The 27,584-nt window shown below is 39.4% G+C and overlaps 1 protein-coding gene across 18 annotated transcripts; it reads right to left on the bottom strand.

Moving 5' to 3' along the window:
• Nucleotides 1–710: 710 nt before the first annotated feature.
• LOC148870649 (protein HESO1-like) lies at nucleotides 711–16,500 on the bottom strand. 18 transcript variants are annotated; one of them, XM_088970425.1, is made up of 11 exons: nucleotides 16,040–16,385; nucleotides 15,809–15,951; nucleotides 15,558–15,636; nucleotides 14,503–14,659; nucleotides 6,495–6,659; nucleotides 3,283–3,461; nucleotides 3,105–3,200; nucleotides 2,067–2,136; nucleotides 1,692–1,816; nucleotides 1,314–1,424; nucleotides 711–1,221 (listed from the first exon to the last, which is right to left on the bottom strand). In XM_088970425.1, the coding sequence occupies exons 4-11, from the start codon at nucleotides 14,651–14,653 to the stop codon at nucleotides 838–840; spliced, it is 1,281 nt and encodes a 426-aa protein (XP_088826551.1). In that variant the 5' UTR covers nucleotides 14,654–14,659; nucleotides 15,558–15,636; nucleotides 15,809–15,951; nucleotides 16,040–16,385; the 3' UTR covers nucleotides 711–837. The 18 variants fall into 18 exon arrangements, with proteins under 18 accessions (XP_088826551.1, XP_088826548.1, XP_088826549.1 ...); XM_088970422.1 differs by having other exon boundaries at nucleotides 14,503–14,662; nucleotides 16,040–16,383; XM_088970423.1 differs by having other exon boundaries at nucleotides 15,809–16,484.
• Between the last annotated feature and the right edge of the window lie 11,084 nt (nucleotides 16,501–27,584).

Here is a 27,584-nt window from a genome sequence, read left to right as displayed (position 1 = left end):
TCTTGTCATTTAGTGTCTCCTTATTAAATTTTATAAAATTTCAACACCCATGCTACTGGTAAGACTTGAAGCAGGGTCTTCCCAATTAGGGGTATGATTATTAACCTAACATCTCCCGACTTTAGATTAATTATATATTATTTAATTATTAAAAAATAACCTATAATAAATAAATAACATAGTAATAACCTTACACAATAATTTCTTAGAGAGTCCGGTTCTGCTGACCACAACACATTGTAGGACACAATGTAAGCATATTTTTGATAGATTGTATGATATCTATATATTCCTCTGTAATCATTGTCATTGTTATGTATTCTTCATATAAACTATTAAAACGTATGCATTTCTTATGTATTTATGCCTTATCTATAATCATTTCAACCTTAAATGCAAGGCCCATTGTGTTAGGTTTACCTTAATCTAGGCCTAGGCTGGCAACTTTGGGCTTGACCTGATGTTAGGCCACACTATGAGCATAACCAGATGTCTCACTCAGAGGCTGAGATGGAGTCACCTGATGATAGGAATGAATTAGAGGTTATGAACCTCCCGAGTATTAGATTTAAAATTAGCTTGACCCAATAGTGATTGCATATAGCAAAAGGCACGGGTTAAACCAGTTTGAGCCTAAATCCAACCTGACCCGCCTGAGTTGCACCCATACATCATGCGATGCTGATATTTTGAACCTTGGCAATAACCAGTTAGAGACCTTGGCACCTTTTTAAACTTGGATTGAAATGAAACAAAAAAACAGTACATATTTTTTTGGTATACAAATACGAATCTAGTAAGGACGAGAGAGATACAATCAATGTTAATTAACATTGGTTATCTTTCTGAATATCTTGGCCTCCATTCTTGCTGGGCTTGACTGTTGACAACTGGTCCACGCCTTTGGGAATAGCTGGTCGAAGTACGATTTCCCAACGCCAGAAACTGGGTTTGGTTTGGCGACGGTATTGAAGTCGATAATGATTGATTGGGCCTATGCCTGCCTCGACCAGCAGGAGTACTAGGAACTCCTCTTGGTGTTCTTGCAACCAGTTGCGAAAGGATTTGTGGCCTGAATAGAGCTGATACCAAAGAACTTCGGTCCGCAGTATATGAGGTAAGCATATGGTGGGTCCTCATAAACGCCTCGGAAATCTTAATTAGCTGACTTGCGCCAACAGCCCTTGCGGTATTTTCTTGATGCTCAAAGGGATCTTCGATCTGACCAGAAATCAGAAATGTAGGAATAGATTGAATAGAAATCAGAAATGAAGTTTGTGTGTGCGTGTGGAGAGAGAGAGAGAGAGAGTTACTAGTAGTGGGTACTTCTTGGCCATCCATTTACTATTGCTGGTTATTTCTTCCCACTGTCCTGTATATGTGCAAATTGCATACTCTGATGCTATCAAGTTGATTCTAGAGAACTGCATAGCTTACAAAAGAGGTACAAAGAAGCCTGAATCATCCTCAATGGATATGACCATGTGAATCATATGAACGTATAAACATAAGGAGCATAAAACATAAATAGTTAAGATGAATAACTTAAAAAAGTTTTTCCTCGTATATTATGCCAAGAAATCGAGTCACTTTGATATAAAGGTGTAATGTACATGGTGTTCTATGTTGATTGTAGCACATACATTATCGCAATGCATAAATTACCTCCTTGGTTTCTATAAAAAAATTACCTCATTGACAAATGAGACAAAAAGCTCAGACAAAGAGCTATTGTTTATTTTTAACTTTTCTCGAAATCTTGCTATATTTGCAGCACATGCATCTCTTACATTTCCCTCAACAATGTCCCCAACACCTGCATACGAGTAAATGTGGCTAAAAACTCTATAAAAGGGGGGGGGGGGGGGGGGGGAACAATTTATAATAAAAGCACTCAGTCCACACAAAGGCATGTTCCCTAGTAATAGAAGCCAAAAGGATATATGAAATTATTCCCTTGAGAACCTTTCCTGCTAAAAGTTTATGAAGCTCCTACAAAGTACCATTAAAGATGCAGCATCCAGAACGCCATCCCATGAATTAATGAAGTTTAATATGATATTCACCTGTAAGATCATCAGCAATATTCCCTGGATATATTTCCTTCAGAGGAGGTAAAATCGCAGGCCTGCAATTCTATAACAAAATAAAATAAAAAAGAAACAGAAAATTAATGTCCAAGCTGTAGAAAAGATGTTTTTTTAGGGTACTAATTTCAGGTAATAGCAAGTAGGATATGAAGCCATGAAGAATCAATCTTCCTGTGCCTGAAATGCACATTTCATAACCAAGGGGACCAATATCATCCATATGCAGTCCCAACAAGAGATCACATTTAGCTTAAAATCAACTTGAATACTGTGTGACAGAACTGACAACGTTTCATCTCATTGTAATAATATACAGCATTGATCAGGACTAGGCCTTTTTCTGGGAAGGCCTTTTATTAAGGAAGCTCTTTGACTTGCAATCAAGAAGTTCCATTCTTCTATTAAAGAGGAAGTAAGCAAGTTTTTGCATACTTTCAGAAGTCGAGGAATGAAATTGTTTAGCTTGTAATAAAAGAAGGTTCATTAAGGTGAGGAGAGACTGAACAATCTATTGTGGTTATATTGGCTGATTTGAGTGATTTCAATGCAGCTGCAAGGCAAGTAATAGAGTGGACAGGTTTGTAGGGTCTGTCCTCTAAAGGGAAAAAAAGGGGTTGGCAGGGTCAAAGGGAAAAAGAGGATGGAAAAGGTAATTGATCAAACTTCTGAATGTGTTGGTTCAGTGCTCGTTTATGATGCCCAGATATGGATCCAACATGGACATAGATAAGGGAAACAGGGATGTGACTCTCCATTTCTAAAAAACCTAGACATGAAAATGGCTAGGGGTATCCCATATAATATTTTTATACCATACTTATATGTCTAGTTTCTGAAGTTACGTGTCAATGTGTCATTCCTCTGGAAGCATACATGAAAAAGATCGGCAAAAGTGGATGACTTCTGTGCCATGAATTGTGCAATAAGTGGATGACCTCTTGCCATCCTTCTTGTCTAGATTATTTCTGATAATTAATACTAACAGCTAGAGTACTTCAAACAGCAAAAGATCACCTGAAAATGGAAGATAACAAGCAAACAAAGAGAGTATGAATTTAAAGTTCCAGACTTTGAATCATTAATATTCTGTGCCAGGGCCCATTCCTTTACCTGCATGTAGGAATGAAACATAAAACACAAGCATTTGTACAGAACACTAGCAGAAAATATTGATATAATATTGAAAACAGACCAGTAAAACCATATCACGGAAGCGTTTATCTATCTCAGTGATCCAAAGCAATAATTTGGATTTGGTTCGACCAAGAACATTGCTGATTGAGATATCACAAGTGATATTCCGCCGGTTGCTCTCAAATTTAAGGATTGGAACTCTTGCATTGGGAATGAACTGCAAATTATGTATGTCACCTGATACCAATAATATTTCATGTGAAAACGTAATATATTCCAATATGAATATTTATATATCAGAAATGGAACACATGTTGATATGAAGAGTCTAACTTCATCAGCAACATAACAAACATTGTACTGTACTGAAATCATTAGATTCATAAATCCTAAAATAGTTTTTTTTTTTTTAATTTCTCTATTGGCAGCCCCGATCAGAAATCTTTGTTAATATGAAGAAAAAGAAAGAACATGTACAAGAATATACAGCCCCTAAGGCTGCTTTTACCTTTTTCCTTGAAACCAAACACAGCCTAAAAGGAGGGAGGGAACATACCAAATTACCAATAAACCAACCTCCTTCTTCTCAGTCCTTAGTTCCCTTCCTCACCCCACCACATCAAAAAAAAAACAAAAAAGAAAGAAAAAAAAAAGAAAAAAAAAGGGCAACTGGACCCTTTACACGATCTATATGCCATCCGCAATCCACCCCTAGCTAGAGAGTCTACTAGCTCTTAGAATAGTGATTTTGCACAGTTGTCTTTTCAGTATATGTTATAGATGATTAACATAAAATATATCACTACATTATATGTAATTTTCAAGCAATTGAATGCGTTGTGCAAAAGCATAACAGCTACAGTATTATAAATTATAATCAGTGTTTTGAAAGGTGTGGGAGGCGTACACCAGGAGGCATGCCTCCAGGCAAGGCACTCCCAAAATGCCCCGAGGCGTATGCCAGAGGCGCTGACACCTCTGAGGCATACGCCTCTTGCGCTTTTTTCATGAGGCATGCTAGAGGTGTACGCCTCATGCACCTCATGCACATTTGATATAAAAAGACAGAAAAAAAAAGGAAAAGAAAAGGAAGGGAAGGGAAAGAAAAAGAAAGAGAAGAAAAAAAAAAAAAAGAAAAAAGGAAAGGAAAGGGAAGAGAAGAAAAGATAAGGGGAAAGAAAGTGGCTTGCCCCTTGCCCCTTCGGCTGGGGAGCTTCGCCCCCCAGATCCCCCCGCTCCCTTTTCGATGCAGCCCAATTTGTTTTTTTTTTTTTTTTTGAGTCAGGGGGGTCTTGCTCTTCACTTCGACAAGACCCCCCCCTTTGAACTAATGTTATGCATCTTTGTTCTTCTTAATATAAAAGATTTTTATTAAAAATAAAGAAAAAAATAAGATCCCCCCATTCTCTTCATCCTCCTCCTAACCCCCCTCCTCTTAAGGAGGCTTTGTGTTCGTGAGGCTTACGCCTCTTGCGTTCTGAACTATGCCTCATGCCTCTAGGTAGTGGAACGCCTCGCGTCACGCCTCCGCGTTTTAAAACATTGATTATAATAACCTGTTTTCCACCAAATCTATAATTGGTTCACCTGCTCATAGATATTAATCATCCAATGAAAGAGTTGAACATTGCATCATAATTCGCCTAAAAATCAAGTCAATCAGTTAATATTAGCATCTGGTCACAAAAAATTTTGCCTTCTAATGGATGGTTAGCACTGCAAAATGTACATAGAAAACTAATACTCAAGTAGGTAATTCATGTGGATAGATAGGAAGATTGGATAATCTAAATGAATAGGCATGTTAGTATGTATAAAGTACATGATATGTCTTCATAATAATATAATCATTTTAGGTTTCTGTCATGATCATTTGATCAGACTCCTTGAACTTCTTCTATCTTCCAATTGAAGTAGAAAGTCACTGTCATCATCATCCATGCTTTATTCCAACTATATGGGGTTGGTTACATGAATCTTATTTGGCCAATCCATTCTATTTAAAGCCATATCTTTTTTATGAATATTCTATTTAAAGCCATATCCACTGTTTTTTTTTTTAAAACTGTAAGGTAAAGTAATTCATTAATAACAAAAGGGCAGCATACAAAAGGCGCCTGTACAATGAGAGACTGTACAGCAGAAATAGACAGAAAAATCTCAGAAAAGCCAAGCTCTGAAAAACAACTCAAAAGAACACTATGCTCTTCTTACAAAAAGGAAATCAGGCTCAAAAAAAGAACAAGTTTGCTGGTTTTTAAAGAGTGGATGGTTTGTCATCCACGAAAACACCATTCCCATAATCCTGTTGAGCACCTCTTATTTTGATTTCTGCCTTCCTTCAAAAATTCTAATAGTTCTTTCACCCCACACTGCCCAGAAAACAGCAGCGGGGAGGATACTCCAAGCTACTTTTCCAGCCTTGCTGAGGCCACCTAGGAACCAAGCCTCTAGGAAATCCTTCACATCCTTTGGAAAACAAAAATTAACTCCAAAAAACACTAGCAGTCTTGTCCAAACCCAGTAAGTGAAGTCACAATGCAGTAATAAGTGACTAGTACTTTCCACATTTCCATTACAGAATCTGCATTCCAGAACTGTTACTTCTAAACCTCTTCTAGCTAAATTCTCCTTGGTTAAAATCTTATCCAGCACTGCAGACCAAACAAAAAGGTTAGTTTTGATGGAACAGGCCTGATCCAGATCCTGTTGCTCGGAAAGTGAGAGATCTCCTCCCTTGAAAGGTCTGAAAAGAGCTCGACGTCATTATTAGTCCTTAAATCATTTTTTACTGCTTCTACCCATGTCATTTTTGGTCTACCCCTAGCTCTTCTAGCCCCTTTAACTTGTAACAAATCACTTCTTCTAACTGGATCTATTAGTGGTCTTGCATGCACGTGACCAAACCATCATAGTCTACTCTCTCTCATTTTATCACCTATTGCAACTACTCCTAGGTTCCTACGGATGACTTCTTTCTTGATCCTATCCTTTCTAGTTTTTTCATTCATCCATCCTAGCATTTGCGTTTCTGCCACACTCATTTTCTGGACATGTTGTTTCTCGACTGCCCAACAATCTGCTCCATACAACATAGCTGGGCCTTACAACTATGTTGAGCACTAATCTTAAATTAAAATATGCAAATTTGCATCCAAAAAAGGTCCACATGCAAGCAATGTGATATAGAGACACAAAAATTATATATGATGGTGATGATGACAAAAGAAAGAAAGAAAGAAAGAATAAATGCAGGGGAAAATACATTACCTCTCTTTCTCAAAGCTTTTCGTATATCCTTTAGTATGTCCTGCTTATGCCTTTTTCCCGCAGCAGAAACAAGTGAATCATTGGGTACTTCAACAGAAATATCCAAGTCTCCCCATCTTGTGTATAGATTTGAAACAAATGATCCAAATGGCTCAACAGTTGTACCTATTTGCATCATAAAAATGATAGCACCCATACCCAACCATATAAGTAGAAGTAATATCTAGTGACAGTGAATTTTCACAAGTGAAACATAATTTTGTAAGGGAAAAGACATTGTTTTAGAGCAGCTACAGTAATCCGACCCAGTGAAGAAGGAAGAAGACAAGAGAAAGAGAGAACAGGAGGGTTTGGTCGAAAACTGATTAGTCACCCATTCAGTCGACCCCCTTATGTTTATTAAGTTCTAATTACACTTACAAAGACTAAACTGCCCTCACTTAAGTGTGGGGCAGAGTACTCTAATAAAACAGCCACATAAGCAAAGTACTTAACTGACATGAGATTACTAAACTACCCCTATTCGGCTCACTCTAACACTCCCCCTCAAGCTAGAGAATATATGTCATATAATCCCAGCTTGTTACATAGATGGTTCACTTTCCCTGAGTTTAGAGCTTTTGTAAACAAATCTGCCCATTGATCATTTGAGCCCACATGTTCTGTGTTTATCTCTCCAGCAAGAACCTTCTCCCTCACAAAGTGGCAATCAACCTCTATGTGCTTTGTTCTCTCATGAAATACAGGATTGGATGAGATATGGAGTGCAGCTTGGTTGTCACAATACAGTCTCATAGGTTTATCCATGTGAAACCCAATTTCTTGTAGAAGATTCCTCAACCACACTAACTCACGGGTAGTATGTGCCATGGCCCTATACTCAGCTTCAGCACTACTTCTGGCCACAACCGTCTGCTTTTTACTCTTCCACGTCACAAAATTTCCTCCAAGAAATGTGCAATAGCCCGTAGTAGATCTTCTACCATTCACTGAGCCTGCCCAGTCTGCATCTGTATACCCCACTACTTCAAGTTTTCCTCCCGGTTTATACAATAGTCCACGGCTTGGAGCTCCTTTTAGATGCCTCACAATTCTAAGAATTGCATCCCAGTGAGGTATACGAGGGTTTTGCATGAATTGGCTCACCACACTGACTGCAAAGGATATGCCGGGTCTCGCGATAGTCAGATAGTTCAGCTTCCCCACTAATCGTCTATACCTTCCAGGATCTTCAAATACTTCTCTTGTATCACTGCTCAACTTAACATTTGGTTCCATAGGGGTCTCAGCTGGTTTTGCACCTAACAGTCCTGTTTCTTCCAATAGATCAAGAACATATTTTCTTTGGCACAGATTTACACCTTGTTTTGACCTGGCAACCTCTATTCCCAAGAAATATTTCAATGTTCCAAGATCTTTTGTTTGGAAATGATTTTGCAAAAATACCTTTAATTTGCCAATGCCCAATTTATCACTGCCAGTAATGACAATATCATCCACATAGACCACTAATAGAATCTTCTCAGCTTCTGAGTCATAGTTGAACACTGAGTGATCTACCTAGCACTGCTTCATTCCAAAACTCTTCACCACTTCACTGAACTTCCCAAACCAAGCACGCGGCGATTGTTACAGCCCATAAATTGCCTTCTTCAATCTACATACCTTACCATCCTCCCCCTGAGCAACAAACCCAGGTAGTTGCTCCATATATACCTCCTCCACAAGATCACCATAGAGAAAGGCATTTTTTATATCAAACTGAAACAGAGGCCAATCATACATAACTGCCAGGGAAATTAGTACACGAACAGAACCAATCTTAGCCACTGGAGAGAATGTCTCCATGTAGTCCACTCCATACAATTGTGAGTAACCTTTAGCAACAAGCCTGACCTTCAGACGCTCCACACTACCATCTGGCAAGTATTTCACAGTATACACCCATTTACATCCCACAACATGCTTATCAGGTGGAGAGTAGTAAGTTCCCACGTTTGAGTATGTTGAAGAGCAGAAAGTTCCTCCTCCATTGCCCGCCGCCAATCAGGTGAACTGAGAGCTTCTTGAACATTGTTAGGTATGGAAATAGAGGATAAAAGGGAAACAAACTGGCGATGTGATGTAAAAAGACGACATAATGAAACAAAATTGGAAATGGGATGGAGGGTAGAACTACGTTTACCTTTCCGTAAGGCAATGGGTAGGTCAAGGTCTGAAGGTTCAACAATAGGAGCCATGAGAAGATCCGCAGATGAGGTAGAAGCTGGAGGAGGGGCCGGTGTTGTTCGACGTGTATACACTTGCCGGATTGGTGGACGTTCGGTGGTGATCTGCACGGGATGAGGTGATGAGTCTACTCCAACAACAACATCTGGAACTAGATCACTAACAGGGAGAGGAAGAGGAAGTGCGGGTGGAGACAAAGGCGCTTCAGGACTTGAGAAGAAGGGGACTGACTCAAAAAAGGTGACAACAGGGCAAACATAGCACTTCCGGGTAATGGGATTATAACACTTGTACCCTTTTTGAGTCCGCGAGTAGCCAAGGAAGACACATTTAATTGAGCGTGCATCTAGTTTGTCTATTCCAGAGCTCAGATTGTGGACAAAGCACACACAACCAAAAACACGAGGAATTAATGGGAATGGAGATAAAGTGGTAAACAAGATAGAGAAGGGGGACCGACCATGAAGGATGAAGGAGGGCATCCGATTAATGAGAAAACATGCAGTGAGTACAGCATCACTCCAAAAACGTTTAGGAACATTCATGTGGTGAAGAATAGACCGAGCAGTTTCAAGAAGCTGACGGTTCTTCCGTTCTAAATGCCATGTTGTTCTAAATACTGCCATTTTGTTGAGGGGTGTATGCACATGATGTCTGATGAATAATGCCATGTTGTTCTAAATACTGTTGAAATGAAGTAAAAAAGTATTCACGATCATTATCTGAATGGAAAATTTTGATTGGAACACCAAATTGTGTGCGTATTTCAGCATGGAATTTTTGAAAAATGAAAAACAAATCACTTATTTCTTTCATTAAGTAAATCCATGTCATTCTTGAACAATCATCAATAAAGGAGACAAAATACTTGTACCCATTATAAGACTCTATTTTGATTGGACCCCAAACATCTGAATAAACCAAAGAAAAAGGACTCAACATACGACTCTCAACTCTTGGACTGAAGGACACACGACAATGTTTCCCAAACTAACATGACTCACATTGCAAAACTGACAAATGACTCAATGATGGGACCAAAATCTTGAGAGCCTGAAAAACACAAGTGGAAGGAAAGAAGGTAACAGAACAGTTAAGAACTTTGGTTATTTTACTAACAGACATAAGATTGAATGGAAACTTAGGGACATATAAAACAGATGATAAGGGCACAGAAGCCATGTCAACATTACCAACACCACATATGGGAGATGCCGACCCATTGGCAAGTGTAACAGTTTGTGATGTGGAGGTTTCAGAAAGAGAAGAGAACACACCTGGAGTCCCGATCATATGATCTGAGGCTCCAAAGTCAATAATCCAGGGAGAGGTTTTAGATGACATGCAAGCAATACCAGATTGGGCAAGTGTGGCAGTGGTATGATGTGAAGTAGTTTAAAGGAACTGTTCATACTCATCACGCGGTACGCTCACCATTTCCCTCCCAAAGGTAGATGTAGATGTGGGAGGAGTTCGGTCTGCCAGTTTACTGTCACTGATATCAACCTCACCTGCTACAGCATGATTAGCCCATTTAGAGGGATGGCCATGTAGATCATAACAGAAATTCACTTTGTGTCCCTCTCTACCACAATGAGTACATTTCCTTGTAGAGTTATTCTTCCCTCTGCCACGGCCTCCCCCTGAGTCACGACCACCCCGACTAATCATGGAACTACCACGGCCTCCTCGGGGAGCATGACCTCCCCCTCTTGTACTATGTCCAACCCCTCTAGCTGTCACAAGTGCTAACCTATCAGACTGTGTGGAGTTCTCTGTCTGTCCCAAAGAACTCCACACAGCCCCATGGCCTCTTTGAGAATACTTCCTCGAGTGTAGAAAGAGTAGAGCCCCCCAATATTTGGGCTCTAACTGGTTCATATTCCGACTTTAACCCCACTAAAAATCTTGTAACATCTAGTTGCTCCCTTTGTTGTTACTGAACTTTAATATCTAGAGTAAGGGGGTGATAGACATTGAGTTCATTCCTTATATTCTTCATGCTAGCATAGTACTCTTCTAGTGTTTTGGTTCATTGTTGTAAATCAAAATACTCCTGATAAAGTTGATACACTCTTATTGTGTTATCTTGCCCAGAATATAGCTTCTTAGCATGCTCCCATATATCCTTAGCCGTATCAAGGAACATGAAGTTGGCACTAATTTTGGGTTCCATACTATTCCACAGCCAAGTCATGATTTGAGCATCTTCTTGCTCCCAATCATCAAACCATGGAGAGTCCTCCGGTGGCTTCTCATCTCTTACATGCTTTACTTTCTTCTTTGCCTTGAGAAACACTTCCACCGATTTAGCCCATGGAACAAAGTTCTCCCCATTCAACTTAATTGAGGTCATTTGTACCCCTAGGTAGTCGGAGGAAATTACCACATTAGGTTCCTGATCATTGTAGCCATCTCCTATTGCTGCCACTGTACTCTTTCACAGTTGCCTCTAACCTTACTTCTCAGCTACAAGCTGATTGATGTTGTTCACAGTTTGATACTTCAGCACCTATTGCAGCCCCTAAACACAACAGTGGGAGCACACACTTGTTCTTCTTCACACTACTGCTGACTTCACACACCTACGACCCACATAAGCATCACAAGCACCACAACACAACAGTAGGCCCTCTTACAACCACTCAATAAAAAAAAATTGTGCATCACAAGCACCACAACACAGTCAAACTGCTACACCCAGTTCAGATTTGTTTAACACACTTAAGAGGACATTACACGACCACAAGGAGCTTAGCAAGGTCACTGCATTCCACCTTACACCACTCGGCCAGTTTAGACTTGTTTAACACACTTAAGAGGACATTACACGACCACAAGGAGCTTGGCAAGGTCACTGCATTCCACCTTACACCACTCGGCCACCTACAGCAGCCCTAACACCACTCAACAACTCACAGCAGCCGTACACCATTCAGCTACTGCACACACAGCCCTTCTTAGGGCAACAATGAACCTAGTTCTCTAAGTTCTAATCAGTACTAACTAATTCTTGAAGGGTTCCTACCCAGAAATACCAGCAACACAAAAGGACTAAATAACCAACCTTCCTTTGAGAGTATCAGCCAACCATTCATTGTTGAAATCACCTTCCTTGATGAAGAAAATTGTGCGCAGCAGAGAGCAACGAGCTGAGATGTCTCAGACCTAGGGCGAACCAACTCTCTCCATTAACTAACCAGAAACGAAGAAGAAGGTATCACGAACACAGCTGAGATGCTTTGCAAGCTAAAGCAGGTCAGAAACCTCGCTCTGATACCATGTTTTAGAGCAGCTACAGTAATTCGACCCAGTGAAGAAGAAGAAGATGAGGAAGAAGACAAGAGAAAGAGAGAACAGGAGGGTTTAGTCGAAAACTGATTAGTCACCCATTCAGTCGACCCCCTTATGTTTATTAGGTTCTAATTACACTTACAAAGACTAAACTGCCCTCACTTAAGTGTGGAGCAGAGTACTCTAATAAAACAGCCACATAAGCAAAGTACTTAACTGACATGAGATTACTAAACTACCCCTATTCGGCTCACTCAAACAGATATCTTAAGTGAACTTGGTTATCTAACATCTATTAGTCCATCTTAATTTAGAATATGATCCAAAAAAGTAAAAAACAAAAGAATATGTATATATAGTCTAAGATAGTGATAGAAGTTATACCAGGGGCAGAGCCAGGGGAGCCATGGCCCCGCTATGGCCCAGAAATCCCCACTTAAATTAGACTTTTCCATTTACATTTTTCCCCTCCCCCCACTCCCCACCCCAATGGTCCCCCCCCCCAAGTTTAGATTTTGGTCCCCCTCATAAAAAATCCCTGGCTCCACCGCTAAGTTATACCTAGTACATATAAAATATAGCCTTGATTGCATGTACTGTGCTGTGTGCTGTGTGTGTGTGTGTGCATGTATTTGAATGGGTGTCTACACCAAGTTACCCAGATAAAAAGATGCAAGAGTTGAACCAGCCATTTCTTTATCATTTTTTTAATATATTTTCGCTTGTTGATCATTATTTATTTATTAGTGCATAATTTCTTATCCTATATTATTCAATTATCAGATTTCTTTTAGAATTTGTCCATAAATCAGATACAGAAAAAAAAAGTTATATAAATCTCACTTAAAATTATTTTACAGATGACTATACAATCTCAAGCATACAGAGAGATGAAGTGGCCAACATAGACTATCCATTAGTTTTTTATAAAAAACTGAAAATCAATTCACTAAATAGAAAAAGGATAAAAGAGAATACAAAGGGGAGATAAACTTTCTTAGCTCCACTGAACATATGCAATAAAAAATTACAACATGGCCCAAAATATATTGCTTCTTCCCACCCCTTGTTTGGACAATGTGTCAGCCAAAAAGTCGGCAGCCCTCTTAACCAAATCAACTAAATTTTCATTCCTTGTGTCAAGAATCTAAACTTCCTTTTTCTCATTGATGCAGTCCCACCACCCTCTCTCCTCCTTTTGGAGCCAGTCAATAACCAGCTTTGAATCTCCTTCAATTATCAGCTTAGAGAGATTTAATTCTTTTGCTTTCTTAATTCCTTTCCAACTGCAACTAATATTTCAACTCTTAAAGAATCCCCAATACCAATAGGACCAGAGAATAGAGACATTATTCTGCCATCCTCATCCCGAAAGGCTCCTCCTATGCCCAATGGTCCAGGATTACCTTCACTACTACCACCGAAATTCAATTTAACAAATCCACTTTTGGGGGGAGTCCAAGATGGCATTGTTACCTCCATGGGAACAGAGTCAGCCACTTTTCCCCATTTTCTCATCAAATTGGCAGCAGGAATTCCATCAAAGAGCTTCATAGATTTCACCCTATGTATCTCCATAATGTAATGATGTCAATTATGTCAATTAGGGCATCCCTACTTCTTACTTTATCTTCAAACAACCTCTGATTTCTTTCTTCCCATAATGCCCAGCAAACTGCGGCCCTTGTACATCTCCATAAAGTTCTTCCCCTCTTCTTATTTATGCTAATTAACAAAGGTAGGGCCAAACATTCTTTGCACATTTAGCAGGGGGTTCCACCTCTATCCATTAGTTAAAGTCCCTCTAAGTTATCCAAATATTATTTCTCCACGTTTACATATCACAGGCTCCCAGTATTAAAGGCACATTAAAAGAAAAACACTAAGACACAAGGCCTTTGCCGTTTTCTCTACTTTGTAAGAGGCTTGGAACATTTTATTTGTCCTTTCTTATTCATTTAGATAATGTCAATTGCATTTTGGGCGTTGAGAACCATGCAGGATCATACTACCTACAGTTGCTAACTAAACAAATATATCAGGCCAATTCCAAAAAGAAGAGATAATATCTCTAGAATTGATATTAAATTCACCATATCCATGTCTAAGTAAATGGAGGATATAATCTATGTCATCCAACAAGAAGATAACATTAAGTTTTGCTAGTATGGAACAAGAATTAGGAATGTAGTCAAGCCAAAAATGGCATCCCTTTCACACAAGAGGGTGAAAATGAGATTGGGTTATCAGGTTTTTTTCTTTTGGATAATGTCAGGTTATCAGTAATTGATCTACGTTTTTTAGGTAAAGTATAAGTCATTGAACCACAATGCATTAGAAGTGGAATATAATTTTCATCTGATGGTCCACCAAGACTATTTCATTGTTGTGGAGTAAACATTGAGAATTGAGTCAAAATGAATTCCTTTGTATAACAAAATGTTATGTAAGATTAAATATCATAAACAACTATAGAACTAATTACCTCGCAGACTTTCCACAGATTCAACCACAGCTCGGAACTGGTTAATTATATGGACTCGAATGGCACAATCCTCTTGTCTTGGTTTGGTTGCAGAAAGGATATCCTTCAAAACGATCTCCAAAGCATGATATTGAACATGAGGGGTACTCATTTCTAGCTTCTAATTTGTATTGAAACAAGAAGATAGCATTGCTCAGTATAGCAAAAAGTTATATGAAAGGAATAGCCTTCAGTAGGAAAGAATAAATAAGCAGTGAGTATACATAAAAGGTGAAATCAAATAACACCTAAAACTTTCAATTTCCAATTACAACATGATGATTAAGAGTAGCACATCTATCTGCAAGCATTTTACACAACACGACTGAAGATTCTCAGGGTAACAGCCCCTTAAGAATTCAAAAGATAAGAAAAAAAAAGTGCACAAAATTCACTACACAAATTGAATCTAAAAAGGCCTGGTTGGAGATAAATATGTTAGAACTTGGGATTCAGGACAGATCAATTATTAACCCATAGAATATGGTTTGACCTCTGGCATATTTTGTTTTATGCAGGAATAATAATAAGCATTAAGGATAAGTAATTCAGTAGAAAAAGGATGTATCAGTGTGCAAGGAGTTTAGAGATCAAATACAAATCGGTATTAAGCACAGTGAATTGCACAGAAAGCCCATGAGAAGTGTATTTTAGGAGGTGACTTGGGCACTTCAGAGACAAAAGTATGTATTTTGACAATCAGGAATCATTGGTTGCTAGTTTACTTTTCAAGAGAGCAGGGGCAGTAACATGCTAATAAAATGTTTGTATGACCGCTCCTTTGAACATAGTCGAGCATGTAAAAGGTTCCCAATACAAGGTCAAGGTGTATCAGATTTAGAGATTACAAACATCATGCGACAAATCAAATCTCTAATTTGAACCTTTCGGCACAAACAAACTAATGGCAGTACACAGTTGTAAGAGGTTAAATAACCCTTTTCAGACCGTAGCCTAGAAAAACCTATAACAGTCAAAATCCCGATAAAACTATCTGTCAGTAATTATGAGTTTACCTAATGTTGCATAATAGTTTCTATGAACTACTTCCAAGATTCACTGGCTCAGTAACAAGAAAACTACAAGCTCGTGTATCTGCAAATTTAATTGTAAAGGAACATAAATAAGTAAACAAAAGAAAAATAATTTATCAAAGCTTTCCCAAATCAAGCTCCGTTCTTAAATCGTCGTCAAAATGATAAACAACTCAAAACATCAAAAATAAAATAAGCCACTCCTTAGTTCTTGGGAAGTAACGATAGATTACCATGAGAAATTCGAGCGAGTTCAGGAGATAGATCCTTCAATCCTTTTTATAAGGGTTTGTTAGTTAATGGCTTCAAATGCGAATTGGACATACAAGCCACCCAAAAAGAACTCACGAACCACTTCACTTGCTTTCTTCTTTTCCTTTACAAACAAATGCCGACGCAAGATGAAAAGGAAAAAAAAGACAGGAATATAGAAAAGTGGACTCAGAAAGGTAATCGAACTTTACTTAACATGAAGGGTTTTCTTCTGCTTTTTCAAAGATGTAGGGTACGAGACGCGGGAAGATGGAGAGGATGAGTTACAATACGATATTTAACAGAAACGCTTTACGATTGACGAGTCATGGGATCAGCCTGCAGAGGAACTTGGTGCCGCGAGTGATGCCGGGAATGGAAGCATAAAACGAACTTTTCTTTCCGACCACGTCCCTTGAGGAACATCCGTACATTCCCCATGAATCGCAGGTTCGTGGAAAAAAGCGATGCTCTGTCGCCTCATTTCAATAGGTTTAGGTCGGGCCATCCTCAATCCAACTCGACCCAAAAAATTAGGGTCTAGACTCAAGAGTCAAATTGGGTGGATTGATGTCAACCCAACCGAGCCTCCGAGTTTTTGTTTTTTTAGGACAAATCTATCGTGCGGCAAAAGTACGACACCCCCTCAGAATTCTGATTTCAACTACAGGTTACATCAATTCAAATTTATAAATAACACCATCTATAACGCTCGTCAATTGGCATCAATTCCGAACTGATACCTAAACTATACCATTGAGCTACGATTTTGAGTAGAATGAAACGAAAAAACCCAAAAAAAAATAATCTATCAAAAATCTTATTAATGGCTAAAATCAAGGTTTTAAAAAAGGGTAAAAGCAGAGGGAGGCGAGGTGATTGGATTTCATAGGGGCGCATAAGTCTCAAGTAAAAAAGCAAGAATAAAACAATAAAAACATGGAAAATATAAAATTAAAATCTTATATAACTTATTTGATATATTAGACACAAAATTAGTATTAATATATCCTAATATGCGGAAAGGGGTGTATCAAATATTTAAACACTTTAAACTATGCATATCTCCTTTTTTAATTTTTTTCAAAATTTTGCATCAAAAGCATGGTTAGTTATATGTTATTTAATTAACAAAAATAGTTTTTTAAATGCCTTAGAAATGGGCATCAGTACCCCCAATATGTTATGGCATATCGGATCGATACTTTGATCTGACTTTCAGTTCGGGGACATGAACCAACTTTTAAGAATAAAGCATTCTAGTTTAGTTTCTTGCACTTATATACATAGTGAATAATGACCACCTATGTGATGTAAAATAAATCATCAAGTATGGGGAAGTGGGCAAGTGGGTAAGAAAAATAAAAGCATGAACAATACAGAATATGAGCAATAAAGCAAGCTATTTTCTTAAACAATTACATGCATTTATTTGTTATTTGCATGTTTATTTATTTATTCAATACATTAACTTATACAAAACAAAGCATTGTTTTTTTTTTTCCTTAAATTTTTGTTTTAGCCTTATATAAACCTCCATATTTAACCTTAACATGTCGAACGATTGAGGCCCAAGCCTTGAACATTTTGAGGTTAAGGGCCCAAACGTATAAGCCTTAAATAACTCAAGGCCTAAGCCTTCTTAGTAGGGTATGAGGCTATTGAGGCCAAGCCTTTTTTTCTTAGCCTTGCCTCAAGACTCAGGCCTTTGGCCTCACCTCAATAGCATTCTGAAACAATGGCTGAAACTGAACATTTTGCCAATTAAAAGACACGAGTATTTTGGAAGTGCTTATTTTAATGTATTTATTTGACAAAGTACTTATTTTGAGTTGGGACCATACTAATAAGCACTTATTTGTGTTTAAGAAAGGCCCAAATAAGTGTATTCATAAAAATAAGTATTACTCAAAAAACCTAAATTTTGAGCTTATTTTTTATATTTATTCAATAAGTCTTTATTTCTTTTCTAATTTGTCTTCTATCACATCATTTTTAAAATACTTATATTATTCTGTTTGAAATAAATAATTTTTCACCAAACACTCATGCTTATTAGAATAAGTACTTATGCATTCCCAAAACATGTTTACCGTAAAATCACCTATCCCAGCCAATTGAAAAAAGCAGCTTAATGGGCTAAATGAACAATGGGCTCCCTTGTCCCAACTCTTTAACAATCCATGGTCAGTCAATACATACAGATCCACTGGGCCAAGTTCTGCGTTGTTATTTGAAAAGGATAAAACCCAGTCTGTCCATGGCTCCATGATAACTCACACTTGCACCGTATTCAAAACTTACGTAGCGGCTTCATTCACGCCTCAGTTTAATTGCATCCATGGGCCTATATTATTTTATTACTATTACTTGATGGGTTTCGATCGGATGTATAAGTCTTGGTACAGACCCGGACAAAGCTCAAATTAGCCCGGTAACATGTTTAACAAGGAAGATATTTGGTACTATGACCGTTTATTTAATAAATATTTGTAGAAAATAAGAAAGCGATTGATAAACGTTTATTAGTGTTACTTCACAGTTATGTCATTAGGTGTCACATAAGCTGAATAACAAATGAAATATTAAAAATAGTATTTCTTTCAACCGTTGGCTCTTACACAAACACATAAAATATTTATTTAATAAACATTATTATCAAATAACATTTTTGAATAAATGTTTATATAACAATGAATTGACACCAGTTTTCAAATAAACGGCCACAAAATCAAATACCATAAAGAACACTTAGAGCCAAGCCATCATCATAGAGGTGAAATCCTTTTTGTTTTTGACAGCTTGGGCTGATATTTGGATAACTAGGAAGAACCAAAGAAGTGGGCCGTGCCTGCATGGGCTTTGGAATAAATTGGGTTAATGGCCATAAAGATCAAATGGAAGTGGACTCCTAGGCCAACTGATCCTAAGGCTGTATTTGGTTGCAATGCAAATTTATTTGCATTGATGTAAAATTATGGCAACATGAATGATTTGAGTGTAAATTCTTACCTATTTGTGTTTCAAAATTTAGCTTACTTTGTTTGGTCGCAATACAAATAAAATAAATTAAAACATAAAGCAGAATAAAGTAAAAATCAAAATAAAATTAAACAAGAATTTACATTTTTTTCATTTGTGCTCCCATATGTTTGTATTAATGCAAATAAAATTGCACTGCAACCAAACACAGCTTAAGCATTAGTTCAATTAGCACTTGAGCATTTAGCCATTTACAGAACTAATGGATCAAGTTGTGGCCAGTTTATTGGCCCAATAAAAGGCTTACTAGATGTGGGGTTGTATTTGTTGACCTTTTTGAGGGAATTCAGATTTCATAATCACTTTTATCCACGCCCTATTCACAATATACGGGCAATCGCACATCTCACAATACAAAATGGCAATGTACATCAAGGTGAGTAGAGGGTAATGGCGTGCCCCCTTTGGGAGAGGGCTTCCGTCAGTATAACCCCATTCAAACAGTCTTTACAGCCTAGCATTGGGAATATCTCTATACTTATGTATTTTATTTTATGAGGAGACATTCTCAATATAAGATTGCAAGAGACTGTTCAAATGGTGTGAACATGGACTTGCACTGACTGAAACCAAACTCTCTTCCCATTGTGGCTTTTGGCGTTCTAAGGTGACTTCTTTTAGACAGCCTGTAAGTAATGTCTGGTGAAAAAAAAAAAAACAAGTAAAAATAAAACAGCTTTCCGTTGACTTTTTCAGTGATTTTTCTGAAGAAACTCAACTAAAACTTCAGACCTCCAAAATGGGCGCTGCGTGGAAAGAAGTAACACCACCCATGGATGCCTGAATCCCAACGTCTCATTGATACAAAAAATTCTGAACTTAAACCCAGACAGCGAAGGCTATAGCGGATGTGATATTCCATACACTTTTTATTCAGAATCTTGATGATTCTGAAAATCAATATGCATCACTGATATGCATTGACGATACATTTTGATATTTAGAACCTAGATCTTTAGATTATTAGATTAAATTTCAGAAGTTTTGACCAATTTGATTCTTTGCCCGTTTTAATTAAATTTAAAATTAATTTTATTAATATTTTATATTTATATATCATACGCGTTTTTTATATGTTGTGTAGGTAAACTTTGTTCAAGCTGTAAATTAATGCCTCAACACTCTACTCGTTGCCTGTTTCACTAGCTTTGTTAGCATTCAACAGCTTGAGTCTGTTTTGTTCCTTTTTCTTTTTCATTAACGACTGAAGAGAAGGCATCAGATCCAAGTTTCATCCTACGTATACAAGCAATTGTTAGTTATCAATTAAAAGTAAATTTATTGGTAAAGATTTGGTCTGTTTATTATTATATCATTAGCTCAAAGGGTTATATTGATGTAGTTGAAATGTGGTCGCCCCCCCCCCCCCCCGCTTTATTTGAATAATATATATATTAGGAAGGGCTACACAATGGGGGTAGTCTATCTCCCAACCCAGTTTTGTAGACTTGACCTCGACTTGAACTCAATTAAGTTTGATTCGGGCTGTCAAGAGGTCGAGCCTTGGTTGGGACAAGGTGGTATCAATACTAAACTAGTTATTAATTGGGACAAAATCAAATGCATAGAACCATCCCGGTTAATAATTGGGATGATTGGGTCTAAGTGCCTATTCGTTTGCTCTGAAATTTGACATCTGAAAGTACAATGATTAATTTAAGAGATATATTGGTATTGGTGAATTTTTCTTTCATCTTAACTCTAAATATAGAGAATGTTGTTTTAAATTCTGAAAATTATCAAATATCCATTTTGACTCCATATATGAGAATTTTTATGTATTTTTTGAGGTATCATTAGAAAACAAAAAGTTGTATAATTACACTTTAATAAATAAGAAGAAACGAACAACCATTTTTCTCTTAAAATTAAAAGATTATTCTTAAGAAATAAGAATTAAGAGGAAACAAATTGATTCTAAGTCTAATCCAATAGACCTGATTTATTATCTTATATATTATTTATAAATTTATCATTTCAAATATAAAATATTATAAAAATTACAAGAAAACTAAAAAACCTTATATACATTTAATAAAATAATTCATTTAAGACATACAATAATAAAAAACAACCCAAGCATTAATTGGAGCAAAATCATGGAACTAGAACTGACATTATCAATTCAATTCAGAGAATCAGGCAAAACTGACCCCTTGGCACATTCAAAGCCTAATTTGGCAGGGTTACCACTTAATCATCAATTGATTGATGGTTCAGTTGGTAGGATCCAGCTTTATTGGTGTATAAATGTAGGATCGAATCCTATTGCCACTAGGGTTTGTCGGAGATAGAAGATGAGAAATGGAATAATTAGTAGAGAGAAAAACTGATGTAATAACTCAATTCCATCTTTTTTAATATGGATGCATATAATTATGTGCAAGCCATTTTAATTAATTACATATGCCATCAAGATGCAACAAGATTCTGCTCCCATTTAATCCAAATCTTAAACGAGCCCTCCTGGACCACCACCTAAACTGCCATGTGAAAGATTCCTGTACCAATTTAGTCTCATTGCTAAGTGATCCCATCACCAACTGTCCTCCTTACCTCATTGTTTTTTTATTTATTAGTCAGATTAAGTTATAGTTGCGATAAAATTATCAAAACAGAAAAGAATGAAAACGATGGGAAACTGGTACCCAAACAAAGAAAACAATCGATTTGGGACCGAATCTGGCATGGACACGTGCATATTCTTATACTTTTCTTTGATGTAAGCATTGAAATCCGAAAGATGAAATGACATGGTTTTCTTGGATTTTAGCCGCTGATTTCAACCTTAGAGTTACGGAGGAAAGGAGTGATAATTTCGTTGAAAGGGACAGTGGTATGATGATGATCACAGTACCATCGTACCATTCAACTATATGAGTTGGTCAAAAAGATTTTACTTTACATGCGGCTGCGTTGAATACTGTGGATGTAGTACAAGATCGACGGTGTAAAATTTAACCACGTATAGATACGGTTTGACCAACCTCAAAGCAATGAAATTTGTACGGGTGCCTGCACCTGTAATAAGATGGGTAAGTCGTTTATCTTAGCTGCCCAGTTTGTCAAAAGCTGGCCCTTGACGAGATGGATGGGATTATGGGATGGCAAGATATCTTCAAGCAAAGTAAATTGGGCAGACCACGCTTTTTTTTAGGCTACGTTTGGTTCGAAGGAAAATGCAGAAAAATCTATATAAGATTTATGAAAAAAAATTATGCTTTTTTCTTAAACCAAATACAGCCTAAACGGGATAGGAGAGACATCTCACATCTGACAAACATACTACTGTTTTTGGATTAAAGAAAAATAATTAAATGAAAATAATCCATTCTAAATTGACAGGCGGTGAACTATAAAATATTAACCATAGGGTCGGTGCACTACAATTAAGGGTTAATGTTTAATCCTTCACTGATGCAACTGTGTTCTTTATGCCAAGGAAATCCGTGCGTGCACGGTGCACGTCGTGCACGGACTAACTTCTCGATTTATATTTTATAGATGCACACATCAACTTAACCGGTTTGTTTCAGTACGAAACATCCCATGAAGTATCAATTCTCTTTTGTATGAAAAAATCGCAAAAGCCATAATGTACGTATTTGGCATCCGTGCTGTGAAGTGTGAACATCATACCGTTTTATTAGAGAAAGGGTGTTCATGTACAGAAAACAGCACTGATTTTATTTGATATTAATGCTGTCAGTAATATTTTTAATATTGATCTATATTATATAATATCACATTGATACCACATCATTATATAGTTGGCAATAATATATCGTTTTTCTAGAAAATATTGAATTTGGTGTTGTTCCAGTTCACACTTTCCCAATTTCTAAGATATGATTTGGAACAATGTTTTTTTTGGAATACGATACCAAACAAAAGGGTGTTGCTTGAATCACCATTTTCTCTGATGTGGCGCTTACATGGTGCCGTTTTTCTCAAAAAGCGACATTGATGTCAAACATCGCCAATATTACCCTGCATACAGTGCACTTTATACAGGGATGCACACGGATCGGATTGGATTTGAATCAAAGTATGTTTGAATATGACCTGACACTATTTATGGTGGATCCGATCCAATCCGAAGATCCAATCGGATCTAACAAGCAAGGATCTGAATTGAATCCGATCGGGAAGTTGGATCTTTGGATCTAATTCGGTCCAATTTGTTTTCTTTAAAAATTAATACATTATTAAAAGAAAAATAAAATATAGTAATTCAAATAAAAAACAAAAAACACAAGTTTTTTTAATTATTTTCATAATATATATACATGTTTTTATAAAAAAAAAGTAAATAATATAACAAATTTACAAAAATATAATATAAATAATATATTTATAAATAAATATATAATTAACATATATATGCATTATACATATATATATATATATATTTATTTATTTATATAAACAAATATATATCATATATCGGATCAGATAGGGGTGATCCGAATTCAACCAACTAGAATCGGATCTCGAATCGGATCAAACCATCCATTTGCACCCCTATGCGCTTACACTCTGATAGGGCGCGATCTAGTCACTCTTAGCTGGTAGGGACCTCGCTCCTAGCTGGCAACGGACAACACCTGAGAAGGAGAAGAAGATGAAGGATTCCCGGGGGGCTCGCCCGGTGGGAACACTCCGATGCTTAAGTTAGAACTCTGAGAGAATTGCAGAGAAGATGAAGAAAGCTAGAGTGCAAATAGCGCAAATGCAATTACCTTTGTCCCTTGGGGGTCGGGGCCTTTTTATACTGATGCCCTGTCAAATCTGGCATAACCGCCTCTGATTCTCTACTACAACCGTTAGTGCCAGAGCTGAGCTAGTGGGCGCAGGTAACCGTTACAGGGTACGGCCCTGTCAGGCAAGGGACACTCGTCAGAGCCTGGCAGGCACGACGCTGCTTGGCCAAAGACGTGGGTGTAGTCTCCAGATCTGGCAGGTACGGTTGTCAGGCGATACACCGAGTTACCTAGTACCGAGCTACTACTGACATGTCGAGGTGCTTCTACCCAAAGTAAGTCTTTGAGGGGGCTACTTAGGTTTGGGCAAGAGCCTACTGGCGAGCTTACACGAAGTGCCTTCAGTTCAGGATGTTCCTTACCCAGCGATCTTAGATCGGGGTGCTCCCTTCTTGAGGAGCTCGGAGGCTCCTTACTGAGGAGGAGCTCAGGGACTCCTCACTGAGGAGGAGCTCGGGAGCTTCTTACTTGGGAGGAGCTTGGGGCTCCTCACTTGGAGGGACCTGGGGGCGCTCCCCCTTTGGGGTAACCTAAATACCACCTCGTAGCGAGCTGCTGCCCGTGCCGAGCTGTTACGCTAGGCTCCAGTGAGCTCATCACACCGAGTTGCGGCCAGGCTGTCATGCCAAGTTGTCACTCATGTCGAGTCATGTCCACGTGTCCCCCTATTATGAGGTCAGGCCAAATCACCCTCCATCAATTGCCCCCCACTCCTCGTGCTAGGGGTCTTGACCCAACGCGGGGAGCTCACGGTACGACGGGTGGATTTGGCTCGGAGTTCAGGCGTCCAGCTAGGCAGCTCGTCGGTCAGACCAGTTTGATGCTCGGCTCAATCAAGGGTGACCGGGTCACGTACAGTTCACACGCAGACATCACGCGATTTATAGACTCCAGGGACATTAAAAAACGTGCTAAACCGATTTCACCTCGGGGGTCGTGTAGCCAGTTTTCTTGAGAGCCGTCAGATCATCTTGATCTTGACCGTTGATGCCTGAGCATAGCGGCTATAAATAGTGGGGGTCCTAGGTCATTTTTCCCTGCCATAAGTTCTTAGCACTCACCTTGAGGTCGTGCAAAAATCCCTCAGCTCAAGTTTCCTTGGGTGAGTCTCCCTAGCTCCTTCTTTCAGTTCGTTTCCAGTTTTTCAATTTCGTAGTTAGCTTCCTTTAGCCCATTTCTCAGTCCATAGCTATGTCAGACCATAGCTTCGACAGTCTCTTAGACGAGCCCGAGGTGGGTGCCCTGGCTCCAGCAGATAGTTTCTTGGATGAGCCCAAGATGGATACCTCAGGTCAAGTAGGTACCTCTGAGGCACATTCCACTTACGAGGTGCGGAGGACCTCGGGTAACCTGGCATCCACCTCTAATCGAGGTCGGGTACCAGACAAGTTCGGTCCTTCTATTATGACGGTAGGCAGGCTTAGGGGCCTGATAGCTCGGTACATCGTAGGGAGTACACCTACCACCTTCCTACGGGCGACTTCCCTTGGGAACACGATCGTGACAAGATCGTGATTTTTGGGGAACAGCTCGCAGTCAGACTCTGCCTCCCACTGCACCCCCTCATTGTTGAAGTGTTAAATCACTTCGGTGTAACCATAAATCAACTCCACCCGAACTCTATAGTCTGTACGATTTCCCTCTACTTCGACTATGCCCTTCCTCTTGACCTTGAGATTTTTTCTTCAATCTTGTTGATAAAGAAGAATGCATCTAGCATTCTCCCCGAGCACAAACGGACCTACTACATGTTCCCCCGCCCAGGCTTCAAGTTGTTACATAAGCTTCCCAGTAAGGTCCCATCCTGGAAACGGGACTACTTTGTAGTTCATAACACTGTGGGGTGGCCCTCCCATACTCACTGGAGGGTGGCCATTCAAGACTCCGACATTAGGCTAGATAAGGCTACAAGTAAGGTACTTCAGTCTTGGGTGGAGCACGGCTTCGACTACAAGGACTACCTTGTTGAGAACAAGCTTATTGAGGCCGGTCTGAGTCCCGGTAGGTCGCCTTGTCAAGAGTTAGTATTTTTTCCTTCGGTAGCCAGTTTCTACTTCTTGGTAGTAATAATGACGTCGAACTCTGTTGCAGGTCGCATGGAGAAATTCAGCACAGAGAAACTCTTCGGCAAGATGAAGGGGAGAAAGAAGCGAGGTGCAAAGAGAGCTCGTATTTAATCTCCACAGGCTTCTATTCCTGAACCCGAGTGGCTTGCTGAGCGACCTGCTGAGCGGACTATTGATGCTTCTCCAGTGATTAACATGGAGGAGTCAGAGAACCCCTCACCTCGGGAGCCCGGGGCAATTGCAGAGCCTGTTCCCGAGACAACTACAGAGCCCACTCCTGAGACTGCTACCACTACTTCAGGAAGTGGGGGATTAGCCCGAAGTATTCTGAACCCACAGTACAGCCTCCGGAAGAGCAAAGGGGTTGCGTGTGCCGAGGAGGTCTTGAGCTTGGCCGAGCTAACGCCTACTCAACTCGGAGCTCGAGCAGCTACCCATTGCATGGTGGTAAGTCTCATTGCACTTCGACTTCAATTTCTACAATTGTTGCTTTACTGACACTTACTGGCATTCTCTTGGCAAGTGAACAATGTCGTGCATGCCCTGTCCTACCAATCTGAGTAGCATTTAAAGCGAGCTCTGGCTGCCGAAGACTCAGCCTGTGCAGCCCATCCGATCTGAAACTAGCTCGCGGCCAAATCCATCGTCTGGAGGGTGACGTGCTGGCTCAGAAAGTGTTAGTTACGTCGCTGATGTCAGAGAAGGAGGGTGGTAGTGCGAGAAGGAGGAGCTGTTGCGCAAGGTGGAGGGCCTTGAGGTAGATCAGGAAGTTCTAAGGTGCCAAGTAGAGAACCTCGAAGTAGATGTCAAGGAGTGAACTGACATCCTTCTTGGCGCTATGGAGGAGGCCAAGGTCAAGGCCGTCCAAGACTACATGATGTCAGAGGAGTTCGATGGGGTGATGTTGGACGCCTACTGCAATGGCTTCAAGCTTAGTCAGTGGTTAATACAGTGTGAGTTCCCCCAGCTCGATGTGAGCGCCACCACCACCTCGCGAATCATGGGAGAGGTAGCCCGTCAAGCTGCCGAAGACCCAGACTCTGAAGAGGAGGGCGACAAAGACATCGGGGAGGCTGGCGCTACTAACCAGTTTGCCGACCAGGCCGGCACTTCTGCGGAGGCCCCATACGAGAAGTTCCCCAAGTAGTTCGAGCGGTCCTTGTACTTTGAGCCTGCGAGCTCAGTTTTCTTTTTCTTCTTTTTTTTTTGTACCGAACTCATTGTAATGAAACTCTGGTAATGAAATATGTTTTTTGCTAAGTGTTGTGCATTTGACCTTCTTGTGCAATTATCCTTTTTGATCGGAATAATGGGTGTAAGGGTTTCCCCGAACTGTCAAGCTATTGAGCTAAGTACCCGATGTGGGGATTTCTTAACTATTGTTACCCCGAATTGTCTCCCAGTACTTAGTAGGGGTAACTTCTGGATGTACACTAGGGTGAGCGACATAGTAGGGTATATACCCAAACTGTCTGCACCCGGGCTACTTAAGCTTACATCGATTGTCCCTAACGGGTTCAACCTATTATATGTCGGGGCAGGCTATGCATCATAGGGTTCACACCCGAGCCGACCCTGCCTTGGCATTAAACGTACTTATCCCATGCCAACGAGACAACTAGGTCTTATGTGGTGTCGATGTCTTTTGTTGGCTCGACACTTTAGCCCTTAGGCTGAGGGAGCGACTTATATTCCGCTCTCCTAGAGTTCGCCCATGTCGAAGAGGCAACTGGGCGCTGAGGTCCTTAGCTCGACGTTTTATCCACCTCGGCGTTTTAGCCCTTAGGCTGGGGGAGCGACTTAATAGTCCACTCTCCTGAAGTTCGCCCATGTCAAAGAGGCGACTGGGTGTCGAGGTCCTTAGCTCGGCTTTTTAGCCCTTAGGC

The sequence above is a fragment of the Nelumbo lutea genome, chromosome 2 (assembly GCF_056320005.1).
Source record: "Nelumbo lutea isolate HS-2025 chromosome 2, American lotus-T2T, whole genome shotgun sequence".
NCBI classification, from domain to species: Eukaryota; Viridiplantae; Streptophyta; class Magnoliopsida; order Proteales; family Nelumbonaceae; genus Nelumbo; species Nelumbo lutea.
The sequence above is the reverse complement of the archived record's forward strand: the minus strand, read 5'-3'. Positions and strand labels throughout refer to the sequence as shown.

Excerpts from the sequence above, each read along its gene's own strand:
- LOC148870649 (XM_088970424.1), bottom strand. Across the intron at positions 1,817-2,066 it reads TATTGCTGATGATCTTACAG|GTGTTGGGGACATTGTTGAG; the intron begins GTGAATATCATA and ends ACTCGTATGCAG. Across the intron at positions 1,425-1,691 it reads TTGTCTCATTTGTCAATGAG|TTCTCTAGAATCAACTTGAT; the intron begins GTAATTTTTTTA and ends TAAGCTATGCAG.